Below are 13,455 nucleotides of genomic sequence, written 5' to 3'. Positions count from 1 at the left end.
TATCTTTGTTAGGACCACTTTCTCACATGATAAGTATTTAAAAAATTATACAGTTAAGAAAATGTTGAAAAGAATATGAAGAAAAGACCAAAAGAGAATTTGTTACAGAAAGTCATAACAAGAATACGTATAATGGAGTTCAGGCAGGTTGCATTATGGAGGAAATTCGTACTCAAAGAGGTGTTCCTATGTCAAACTCAACATTACATAAAGGACATTTATGCTTTATATAAAGACTGACATACTCAATATACTCAAGATTATCTGTTGGGTAAATAGATAAATTAGTGATTGAATGAATGAAATCATGGGAGAAGGCTTTCTGTTTGGAGAAAACAGATTTAGTTTTAGCATATGTTTTCTTTTTGACTTATGGTCACTACATAAGTCTTTACTGTTATTTAACAAATGACTACAAATGTAATAGTTTATTGCAACATAAAATTATTATTTTATAGTTCTGAGGTCAGAAAATCAAACACAACACAGCTGAGTTCTCCTCTCAGGATGTCCTACAGCTGAAAACAAAATGTTGGCCAGAGTTGAGCTTTTATTGGAGGCTCAGAGTCCTTTATAAGTTTCCTAGTCATTGGTAAAATTCAGTTTCTTGCAGTATAGGACTGGCCCTGTCTTGTGTATGTGTTTTCTCACTCTGCCAGAGATTGCTGTCCATGGCTAGAGATGGCCCTCAGTGCCTGCCACATGGTTCTCTTCAAAACAGCAGCGTTCACCCTCAAGGCCAGCAGAATTTCTTTGCTCTGTTGGCTGATCTGAGGTCTTTTTTCTTTTTTCTTTTTTCTTTATTTATTTATTTTGGTGGTACTGGGGGTGGAACCCAGAGGCTTTCTACCTCTCCCAGACCTTTTTTATATTTTATTTGGAAACAGGGTCTCACTATTTTGCTGAAAGCCTCACTAAGTAGCTGAGGCTGGCTTCGAACCCGTGCGATCCTCCTGTCTCAGCCTCGCAAGTGTGGGGATTACAAGCGTGCTCCACCACGCCCAGCTGATCTGAGGTCTTATGTAAAATTTTATGTAGTGTAACATTTTTCTGAACTTGCTTCCCCATCATGGTCAGAGTTTCTCTTACACTCGAAGGAAGGAGGCATATTAAGTTTGTACACCAGGAGACAGGCAACTTGGGCCATCTGCAAACTGAAACAACATCTGTATATCCAAGGACATGTAGTAGAATGTAATTTGAAATGATTTCAAATTGGGCTTAAGTTTGCAATTTATATTCTTTAATATTGCATTAGTGAAATGTAAATATGTGGCACAGAATGTTTACATATTTTATTTTAAAAATGTAGATTATCTTTAGATGTCTTCAGGGCAAGTACAGTATTAAAATTCATAAATTTTATATCAGAAGTGTTTAAAATGGGAGGACTTAACAATAAAGTAGAAAGAAAATAGAAACATCAGCCCCACTTTGTCATTGTATTAGAGCATGTTGCTTATTGTATTATCTTACACTGTTACTCTGCCTTCTAGAAAAGAGGCTAGAGCATTTCAAAAACAAATTATTTTCATTTCCACTCCATAATAAATGATTGAACACTACACCGCTCCTAGAATAATTTCCAAAGGGATTAAAATATACCCTTAGCATTGTTATTGGAGTATAAAATTTCTAAAATACACACACACACACACACACACACACACACACACACACTGCTAGTGGGAAAAAAAGATGAGATAGAATGTAATCGAGTGTGGATATTATGTATGAATATTGCACAATCACTAATATTTAGACATTCCTTAAGGCAAGTAATGTGTTTGCAACTTAAATGAATTCCTTAATTCAATCTTTAAAATAGCCAATAAAACAGTAGACATCTCCATCCCTTTTCCCAAATGGAGAAACCAACATTTTGCAGAGCCGCACAGTAACTCAGGTTCTGAGGAATGGATCCCAAGCCCATATCTGTGTAACCTTTCAAAGCTCATTGTCTTAGTGTTATCCTCCTCCAAAAATAAGCAGAGATGATAGCAGCCTGCAGTGCAATAGAAATAAACAATCCGGAGGTAAAAGTAGTTACACAACACTAAATGAAAAACGTAAGGATTGCATTAACACTTTAGAAAGGTAGTCTTTTCCTTGGCAAAATATAGTGGAAAGAGCATATTCCATACCATGAATGGAAGAATGAGGTGATTACTGAGCACAAAGAAGTATCACCCTGTCATATGTAGTTTACCTGGAGATGAAAGGAGAAAGAGGAAAGGCTTCACAGATGATGTTCAAGACAGGATGAGAACACTGAACATGCTATATACATCCATATCCTGTTATGAATAGTAGAAATTTAGACTATGGAAGCAGTAAAATACCATAGATATCATCTAGGTGTGTAAGTATGTGTTAACTTACAGCTGGGAGCTACCTACTTCTTATTCTCTACACAAACCACTCTGCTGACAGCCTACAGATGGAGTCTGAAATCAGTTGGGACATAGAAAAAATTCCTGTCTCTGGATTCTTCATGAATGAACTCAATTCTACCTATGCATTTTTTTTTTTTTTTTGCTTCCTTTCGGATAGTGTGACATATGGGGAGAAAGTGCATTTTAAAAAATAAATCACTTTTTTTTCTGAAAATCATGTTTTTTCAGTACTAGGAATTGAGCCCAGGGGCATTCTAACTCTGAGCTACAGTACAACCCTATTTTTTATTCCTTAGTTTGAAACAGGGTTTTATTAGGTTGCAGAGGGCCTCACTAAGTAGTTGAGGCTGGCCGCTAACCTGTGATACTCCTGTCTCAGCCTCCCAAGTACTGGGATTTCAAGTGTGTCCCACCACACTCGGCTCAGTCTAATTTTTTCTTGTTAAAATTTTTTTCTTTTTCTTTCAACACATTTTTATGGAATGTTTTTATAAATAAAAGATAAAAGTATTATAAATGTATATTTTTCTTTATACTTTATCTTCCTGAGTGGTTGGTGACAAAGTTCTCTAACTTACTTAAAATACTTAAAGAGATTTCCCCAGAAGGTCCAAAGGTCTATAATGACTAAACAATAGATGTATAAGAGACAGTGTAATAAGAAATATTATGTATAGTAACTAATTGTGGTAAGTATAGTATGAAATACACATATAGAGTGTAGCATGGAAGAGTACAGTATGTTAGAATGGGATTAAGGAGCTGAGCTGGGGTGGAGGGCTCTGTCACTGAACAGCTTGAGCATGTGAGTGAATCCTGTAGATTTTTGTCCTCAGAATTCTCATCCAGCTGGGTGTGGTGGCACACACTTGTAATCTCAAAATTTGGGAGGCCAAGGCAGGAGGATCAGGGTTCGTGGACAGCTTAAGCTACTGCTAAGTGCGACCCTTTGCAACTCAATGAGACCCTTTCTCAAAAAATAAAGAATAAAATAAATTTTATTCAAAAAATAAAAAATAGGCCTGGGGGCATATCTTGGAGGTAGAATGCCCCTGGGTTTTATCCCCAGTACCCCCCCCCAAAAAAAGAAGAATTCTCATCCAGGAAGTGAAGCACTTGGCATCATCGTATAATATATATGATATACAATCCCTTTAAACTGTGAGATTTTATAGGTATAATGTCCTGAGGAGTCCAACAGGAATATTTTAATTAATTTAGTTTTTATTCATTTTTAGTGAAAAAACTAAATTAAATGTAGAAAAATGACAACCTATTTAATAATAAAGCAAAGTCAAATATACTGTGAATATTTTTAACACATATTGGATATTTTGTGTGTATTCAAACATATTTATTTGTCAGCTACCTTTTAGTAAAAGATAATCAACATAATAAAAGTATATCTATATGTATGTATGTATGTAAGTATGTATGTATGTATGTATGTATGTATGTATGTATGTATGTATTTACCAGTTGATTTTATCTAGTTACAAAAGAAATGCTGTAGCATGACAGAGCCAGCAGAGGGCGATGTTTCCTGAGCCCTTTGCTGAGAGCAGGAGGCCCAAGTGCCCAGGTGCTACAGAGCACAGAATCCTGACTTTGCAACCTGCTCCTCAAGAGCTAGGTTTCCATAGCAGCTGTTTCTGTAGAGATCTAAGCAGGTTTGTTTGTAATGTTTCAAATGGGTCTGGTTAAAAGTGTGTTTTTAAAGAAGGAACTATATGTGCATCCAGATTTTTAGCATTATGCAATTCAAAAAAAAGTATAGAAACTTAGTCTTTAATTGTGTGGAGGGAAAACATTAATTTAATGTGGAGTATTTTCAGCCATTCTCAAAAGAGTCCTTGAAATTTGTTAAATGTTGTTTTTGCATATTTGAAAACAATCCATAAAATGCCCGTGACTGTATGTTCCCAGAACAGGAATTCAAAACAAACCATATATCTATATGTGAAATAATGAAAAGTGCTTAGCTTATCTAAAATAAAAATATTGATATTGAAAGGAATTGAGACTGGGATTAACTAATTTGAGCACAACATCACTTCAGAGATAGAAGTCAGTCTTACCTTCATAAAGTATATATAAAATCAGGTAAATCACCTAGTTACAGCAAAGAACTACTTTTTAAATTTTCTTTTCCTTCCTTCCTTCCTTCCTTCCTTCCTTCCTTCCTCTTTCTTTCTTTCTTTCTTTCTTTCTTTCTTTCTTTCTTTCTTTCTTTCATTTATTCTGGAGGTTGAACAACTCAGGGGCATTATATCTTCAAGCTATACCCCTACCCCATTTTATCTTATTTTTTTATTTTAAACAGGGACTCACTAAGATGCTGAGGACCTCCCTAAATTACTGAGGTTGGCCTCAAATCTGATATCCTCCTGTTTCAGCTTCTCAAGTACTGGAATTACAGGAATGTGACACCCCATCTGACTTGGACATAAAATTAAATAGAAAAATAATCATGACAATGATTGATTTGATGCCTTGGAAAAGTATAATTGAATATTATTATTTTCAACTTAAACCCAAAACAAATTGATATGATACCTAAAATCAGGCATCCTATGCAAAAATCTCAATGACTTTTAGACCCTTCAGCCAGCAAAAGAAGTAAAAAGGGCATGTTTGTTTCTTGAGGTTCTCCATAAACTATGTGTCTTTAAACAACTGTGATGCCTTGTGGTTCTTGGAGGCTAGAAGCCTGAAGTCAGGATTTCAGAAGTGCCACACTCCCTCTGAAATCTAGGGGAGTGTCATTCTGTGTCTCGTGTGACTTCTAATATTTATCAGAATCCTCAAGGTTTGAGGCTTGTGGGTACTTTTCTCCAGCCTCTGCCTCTGGTCTACCTGGGCAACTTTTCTCTATGTGTCTTTGTCTTTCTTTCTTTCCTTCTTTCTTTCTTTCTCTCTCTCTCTCTCTCTCTCTCTCTCTCTCTCTCTCTCTCTCTCTCTCTTTCTTACTTACTTTCTTTCCTTTTGGCACCAGTCATTTTGGATTGAGGTCTCATTCAATGCCAGTCTGACCTCATTACAACAACTCAATATAGGTCCAATAAACCAATGTCCAAAAACATCCACATTCTGAGCCCCTTGGGTTTAAACATATTGTTTTGAGGGGGACACCATTCAACCTTAGCAGGAAGCATCTGAACATGAAAGAGACTCCAAGATGCCCTATGGAGAGTAGCTGCCTCTCTCTAGAGAAAGGCACTGTCACAGTGGCTTCAAGTGAGAGAGCTTCCTGGGTGCAACCCATGCAGTAGCACATGGCTCTACAGTCCTGAAATTCATGATAATTTTTACCTGCAGGTCCTGCATTTCCATTTTGCTCCGGGCGCTGTAAATTATGTAGGACACCACTTTGAGCGCTTGTTCTGTGCTTCCTGTGCTTGGTGAGGTTGGCAGGCTGTGGCCTGACTCACACCTGATAAAGCTGGCTTGTGACAACTGAATCAAGGGAACTAGCCTGCCCTGTCTGAGGTCAGCACACCTCCCAGAGTTAAAGAAGTCATAAAAAGTGGATGCTTATAAAATATGCATCATCCTCGTTAGCACTGTGCAGAGAGATGCTTAGTGACAAGAATCTCTAAAAAGCCACAAACACTCTCTCCCAGGTCAGAGAACAGGAAAGCAAAAAGAGATATAAAGAAACAGCTTGAGTTAGGTAGACCTCATCTATTACTTTACTACCTAGAAGAATAAAAACCAACCAGTGTTTTATATTTGTACCTCTGTTGTGTTGGTTTCCTCTTTATAAGTTAGAGTAGTAGGTCTAATTGATTTCTCTTTATAATTGGTCCTGGGTTGGGTGTATATATTAGCCTCAAATCATCTGTTCCGTGTAATCATGATTTTAAGTATGATCTCCAGGGCCTCTCTAGTAGGATATGGTTCCTACAGGTAGCAATGGTAGAATAAGAGAAACAAATTTTGACATATACTATAGAGGTAATTATTGTTAATAATCTCGCCATTCTATTCTTCTCCTCCTCCTCCTCCTCTTCCTCCTCCTCCTCCTCCTCTTCCTCCTCATCCTCCCCCTCCTCTCCCTCTTCCTCCTTCTTCTTCCTCTCCTTCATGACAAATTGTGGGGGAATAATATAAGTTCATTAATATCAAACAGTTCTTGTAATTCTTATCATAATTATGATTAATATTCTCTCTGGAGATAGAAGGCTACTTTGAGAAAGCTTCAGTGATACAAATGGCACCTTTGGGGCTGCTCATCAAGCTGTTCTTGGCCCTCTTTACTGGGCTGGGATTCTCACCTATTCAGTTGCAAATTATATCCAAACTTTGTAACTTCAGTGATCAGTAGAATTGTATCTCTCTGCACAGGAGGTCTTGACAGTCTGCTTGGGATTTACCAGTTGACTTAACTTCTACTCAGATCTCTTTCTGATTCAGAATTCAAAACCTTGCCCACCACCTTTCTTCCCACTCCAAAGGTTAGAATTTCAGCTCCAGATGAAAACTTTCTTTATTGCAAAAAGGAGGAGGGGGGGGGAGGTGGAAAGACAGGAAGGAAGGAAGGAAGGGAGGGAGGGAAGGTGGTGAGTGGGTGGGGAGAGGGAGGAGACTTTGGATTTCTTGTGCTGCTGGATCTTGGATGTGGAGTCTTTTCATATGAAAAAATAAAAGATCTAGAACAGCCAAAGCAATGCTGAGCAATAAAAACCTTGCTGGAAACATCACAATACCTGATTTCAAGTTATACTATTGTGATAGTAACAAAGAGAGCACAGTATTGGCACAAAAGTAAACATATTGACCCATGGAATGGAATCCAAGATGCAGAAACAAATCATCATACTTATAGCCAATTGATTTTTGACATAGGAAACAAAAACATAGTCTGGATAAAAGACAGCCCTTTCAACAAATGGTGCTAGGAAAATAGGATATGCTACACTCTGACCCCTCTCACCCTGCACAAGAGTCAACTCATGATGGACCAAAGACCCAGAAATTAGACCAGAAACTGCACTATACTAGAAGAAAAATAACACATACAACTAACTCTCCCACATATAAGCACAAGTAGACTTCCTCAGTAAGCATCCCAGAACTCAAGAAATCAAACTAAGAGTGAATTAATGAAATGACACCAAATTGAAAAGCTCCTGTATAGCAAAGGAAGCGATTAAGAGTATGAGAAAAGAGCCTACAAAGTGGAAGCAACTCTTTTTCAACTATGCCTCTGATAAAGGACTAATATCTAGAACATATAAAAAACTAATAAAACTTAACATTAAAAAAACAGTTTAAAAAAGAAAAAAAGCAACTGAGCTGGGTCTGGTGGCACAGAACTGTAATCCTGTACTTGGGAGGCTAAAACAGAAAGATTGCAAGTTGGAGGCCAGCCTCAGAAACTTAGTGAGGCCCTTAGCAACTGAATGAGACCTGTTTCAAAATAAAAAGAATAACAAGGGCTGGAGGTATAGCTCAAAGGTAGAGTGTCCCTGGGTTTATTCCTCAGTACTGCAAAATGAGTGAATGAATGACTGAACTAAATAAATAATTTTTTTTTGAAAAGGCAATTGAAGCCAGGCATGGTGGCACATGCTTTGTATTCCTCGTACTTGGAAGGCTGAGACAGGAGGATCACAGGTTTGCTGCAAGCCTCAGCTACTTAGTGAGGCCCTCTGCAACTTAGTGAGACTCTGTTTCAGTAATAAGTATAAGCAGGGCTTGGTGGTGCATGCTCCTAGTCCCAGCACTTGAGAAACTAAGACGGGAGGATCATAGTTAGCCAACAGCCTCAGCTACTTAGTGAGGCCCTCCACAACTTAGTGAGACTCTTATTTCAAAATAGCAAATTAAAAAATAGGGCTGGGGGAATAGCTCAGGTAGAATGCCACTGGGTTCCATACCCAGCAGCACAATAAATAAATAAATAAATAAATAAATAAATAAATAAATAAGGCTGGGGATGAAGCTCAGAGGTAGAATGACCCTGGGTTCAATACTGAGTAGCACTAAAAAAAAAAAAAAAAGGCAATTGAACTGAATAGACATTTTGCAATAAAAGAAATACAGATGATCAATAAATACATAAAAATGTTCATCATTAGTGATCAGGGAAACGCAAATAAAAACTACATTGATATTTTATCTAAGCACACTTAGAATAGCAATCATTAATACAAATTAGCACGATCACTTTGGAAATCAATATGGAAGTTCCTCAAAAGAAACTCAACTATATGACTCAACTATACCACTCCTTAGTATCTTTCCAAAAGAATTAATGTCAGAATACTGTAGTGATACATGCATACCAGTGTTTATAGCCACACAATTTCACAATAGCCAAATTATACAACCAAACTTGGTGTCCATCAATGGATAAATGAATAAAGGAAATGTATATTGGTGCAATAGAATTTACTCATCCATAAAGAAGAACAAAATTATGTCATTTGCAGGAAATGGATAAAATCAGAGACTATTGTGGTGAGATCATTCAGTCCCACAAAATCAAGGGTCATGTCACCTTAGCTTAACTGAAGTGACCCATCAGTTTTGAGTCATTCATCACTGAAGTCAATTTGGTAGCAGAGCAGCTGAAAACATATGTTAAGTGTAAGGTTTGTGTGACTCAGTTCTGTCTTTAGTCAGAATAAGTCTTGGTTACCATTGATAATGAAATTTTGGTGGTAACTAGAAAAGGAGGAATCATTTTATGTTTTGGAGGAGCATAGAACGAGACTTTACTAATGAAGGAAATCAATTTCAGAAAGTCATCAGCATGTGTGATAGTTTAATGTGCTTCAGAGATGTTCAGGCTTGAAATATTTTATATTTGTGGTCAGGCATAAAGGTTTTAAGTAAGCCGGACGTGGTGGTGCACGTTTGTAATCCCCATGCTTGGGAGGCTGAGACAGGAGGATCACACAGGTTCGAATCCAGCCTCAGCTACTTAGGCTCTCAGCAACTTAGTGAGACCCTGTTTCCATTTAAGTATAAAATAGGTCTGGGAGTATAGCCTGGAGGTAGAAAGCCTCTGGGTTCCACCCCCAGTACCACAAAAAAAAAAAAAAAAAGTTTTAAGTAGAGTAGCAGGAGAACACTATGTATGTACTGGGATCTACACATATATACAGAAATGAACAGGCAATAGACATGAGGAGTGCTTGGTTCTTAGGAAATCAAGCAAGAGACTCGAGGTTGTCCTCAAAGTCCTAAGATTCCAGAGTGGTGAATCCAGAGGGCCATAGTATGTGGAGATGGTACAGGTTAACGTGTCAGAAAAGCCTGTAGGGCGGCAGAGACTGGAGAGAGAAAATACTGCTGGGCTCCCGTTGCACAGTTCCTTGGGCACAGGATATATTACCAAAACAGGAATCCACACACAAGTCCATAACCTAGGAATAGCTCCAAACGACTGGAAAAATACTAAAAATCATTTGCTGAATTATTTCTGTATACCAGGACTACCGGAAGCTTTTCATATATATTATTTATACTCAATATATTTGTAGTGAGTTCCATAAAACTTCTAGAGTATTTTTTCATAAAAAGTACAAAAAAGGCAATTATGAATAAGAGGATGATAAATATGAAAGATAAATAATTTTTGTGTAGTACTGTGGATTGAATCCATGACAGTCTACCTCTAAGCTACATTCCCAGCCTTTTTTCACTTATGTATGTATGTATGTGTGTGTGTGTGTGTGTATTTATTTATTATTTTGAAGCAGGAACTCACTGAGTTGCTGAGGTTGGCCACACACCTGTGATTCTCTTGTCTCAGCCTCCCAAGTTCTGGGATTACAAGCATGCACTACTACACACAGCTCAAGGATGAATAATTGAGGTTATACTTCATTATTTCTAAATCAAATCAAGTAGGACATGCATATACTAACATGCACTAATGTTTATTATTATAAAAAGTAAAAACATCCTAGAAACAAGTATAAAAATGACACTAATCTTATTTTGTCTTAATGCCAAAAAATAGTGAAATATTAGCTACAGATTTATTTTTTCAAGAAAAACTACTTGTGGGCCAAGCATTTAAACAACTGTTAATTTTTTTTATTATTGAAAAGGCCAAAGTTAATTTCAGATATTTGTATCTATTTATCTATATATATATACATACTATAGATATACATTTTACAAATATCTTTTTCAAATGCAAATTATTTTAGATATCTACTAATTTATCAAAAACTGAATCAAAGACTTTGAGAAATAAGGAGTATAGTAGGCTGCTCTCTAGAACTTTCAAAGATAATAGTCTCCAGGTTTCATAAGGGAGGAGAATTCTTGCTCAGTCATTTTTTTCCACTTGGCTATAACACACTGATGCTGAAGTGGCTGTTTTTGTGTCTCCTTTTACACTGGCACTTCTGAACAATTAAATAAAAGAAATTTCTACGTGAAAAATTATCTATCAGTATTGGAATAATGCTATCATACACAAAAAAATTCTCTAAAACTTTTAGTTTAAGATTCAGAACTAGATTTAATTCTTTAGTTACAAAACATTATAATTGTGTTTTAAAAATCACTGTATTTGGGGAAAGTACAAATACTTGTCTTCGTTTTTTCTTTTTTGGTTACCCAATGTTTTTATTAAAAATATGAACATTAAAATAATAAAGAGCCGGGAGTGGTGGCTCACGCTTGTAATCCCCGCGCTTGGGAAGCTGAGACAGGAGGATCACGCAGGTTCGAAGCCAGCCTCAGCTACTTAGTGAGGCACTCAGCAACTTAAGTGAGACCCTGTTTCCAAATAAAATATAAAATGGGTCTGGGAGTTTAGCCTTGAGGTAGAAAGCCTCTGGGTTCTACCTCCAGTGCCACCAAAAAAAAAAAAGAAAAGAAAATAATAATAATAAAGATATGAAACTTATTTCTGAATTGTATACATGAAATCATAATATTTTATGTAATTCAATTAAATGAGTATTACATATATCTGAAATGTTGACATTGGTGGGTGAAATGTATAACCTTTTTAAAAGAATTTTGTTTCCAGAGGCGAGCTTAAGAGGGTACTTGATTGCCACACTGACTTTATAACTTCCTCTCACAGCTCTCCCATTTTCAAAATAACTCTGAAGAGTATGCGGGTGGGATCCTTGCAAGACTGACTTGTTCAAATTATTGACAAGGGCCCCAGAGTGATAAGTTATTTGTAGAGCTGACTTCCTTAGATTTCCTCAAACTGCTTTAGGGAAAACAGAGAAGAAAAAAAATCTAGGGTGATCTTTCTTATTATAATACCCCTGGCATTACAAAGGGAAAAGAAAAAATATATACCAAATACTTATTTCTACTTATCAGAACTAAAAAGAGAAAAAAATTATAATATGTTCATCAAATCCCTAATGAAACTTTAATAATCACTGTTATATTCAATGTTATATATAAATTATACACACTAAACACAAAATAATAAAAATAATAATTGCTTCTAATTGAATCCTCTAAAAATGAAGCCATGATTCACCTTGACATTACCACTGATATTTTGAGAAGAACTAATGAAGCCAAGCTTAGCCAAAACAATATGAGACAAATCTATAAGCCTACTGTTAGTGACATCTCTGGAGAAGATAATTCTAGAACCTTTAGAAACCCACTGACAATAATAAAGTTTATATACTGCACTTGAAAGAAAGAAAGAAAAACTTAAGCTTCTAGATATCAATGTCCCTAGAGTTGACAGTTGGTCATAAGGCAGGAGGAAGAAGGACGCCCTTTTACTGAGCTTCATGAGGTTTAAAGAGATTGTTTTATTTAGCCTTGTCGTGAGCTTTATAAGGCAAGTATCTTGCAGGAAGGAAATGAGTACCAGAATATAATAACAAACATTTAGGAGATCGGTTTGATAAGTTGAGGCATCAATAGAATACTATAAAGGAGTTGACATTGTCCTTACTTTGCAGCTGAAAAAAACATACAGGTGAACAGCATTTTCAAGAGCATACTAAAGAAATCACAAATTCATTTAATGTGAAATCTTCCAGAGATAGATGTGCTATATTGTGATTTTTTTGGGGGGAGGGAAGTAGTTATTATTTTATTAGCATGGATTTTCTGTTTTTAGGTGTTTTCTTATACTGCTGACAAGGAAATCCGCACTGATGACTTGTGCTTGGATGTATCCAGACTCAATGGGCCTGTAATCATGTTAAAATGCCACCACATGAGGGGAAATCAGCTCTGGGAATATGATGCCGAGGTATAATATTTTTCTTAACTTACTTATTACTCAATGCTTAAGCTAAGTTATATATTTAATCTATTTTTCTGTATTGAAAAAAAATTTATTTCAAGCACACATGCTTATATCCGGTAATAGGAGGGCAAATCATGTAAGCAGGTTTTTGCTAGACTGGTCCATTAGTATAAACATGAATAACTATTGCTATATACTTAAAACATGTGATCTCCATGGACATACCAATTGTAAATTAGGCAAGGGGAAAGCTACACTTATCTGAGAGGTACGTATAAGGATATGACATTGGCAATAACGACAGCTTTCATATTTTCTAATCTCTAATTTTGCATGATTGGAATCTCTGGTATTTATCCTTCTCAAACTAAAATTACAAATCTGACAAGATTGAAAATATTTATTTACTGTTGTAGAGAATATTGCCAAGAATTCTTTAGTATTTACCATAGTAAATACATTGAAGACTTTTATAAGCTAATTAAATGCATAATCAGCTAAGCAATCACTCTTCGGTAGAGAACACTCGTCTGATAAAGAAGACAGGAGAGAAAACAACAAAATTACTGATGGGAATTTATAGCCAGACAGTGTGTAAAAATGAGTTCAGCCATCAGATGGAGCTAATAAAAAAGAAATATCTTCCTCTACCAAAGGAAGCAGGCTCAGAAATGGCCTCATTTCTTTCAGTTCTCTTTGCTTAGCAAAATGAATTGGTCATTTGTGTCACATTTTTATATCATTAAAAGAACTAAACTTTATTTTACAAGATAAATTATACAATGGAGGTAAACGAGTCTCTCAGATGCAGTGTTCCATGGAAGTCTAAAATATTCTGCAATAGTAACATTT

At 36.2% G+C, this 13,455-nt stretch overlaps 1 protein-coding gene across 3 annotated transcripts in view; it reads left to right on the top strand.

The window, feature by feature from the left end:
• Positions 1-13,455, top strand: part of GALNT13 (polypeptide N-acetylgalactosaminyltransferase 13) — a gene marked incomplete at both ends in the record, with an annotated part of 461,512 nt that overhangs the window by 433,392 nt on the left and 14,665 nt on the right. For all 3 annotated transcript variants that reach the window (XM_080689902.1, XM_080689901.1, XM_080689900.1), the window contains one exon: positions 12,472-12,606. In XM_080689902.1, coding sequence (XP_080546028.1) covers positions 12,472-12,606 — 135 coding nt within the window. The remainder of the gene's footprint in view (positions 1-12,471; positions 12,607-13,455) is intronic.

Source organism: Muscardinus avellanarius (genome assembly GCF_963383645.1).
Source record: "Muscardinus avellanarius genome assembly, chromosome: 2".
Taxonomy (NCBI): Eukaryota; Metazoa; Chordata; class Mammalia; order Rodentia; family Gliridae; genus Muscardinus; species Muscardinus avellanarius.
The sequence above is the reverse complement of the archived record's forward strand: the minus strand, read 5'-3'. Positions and strand labels throughout refer to the sequence as shown.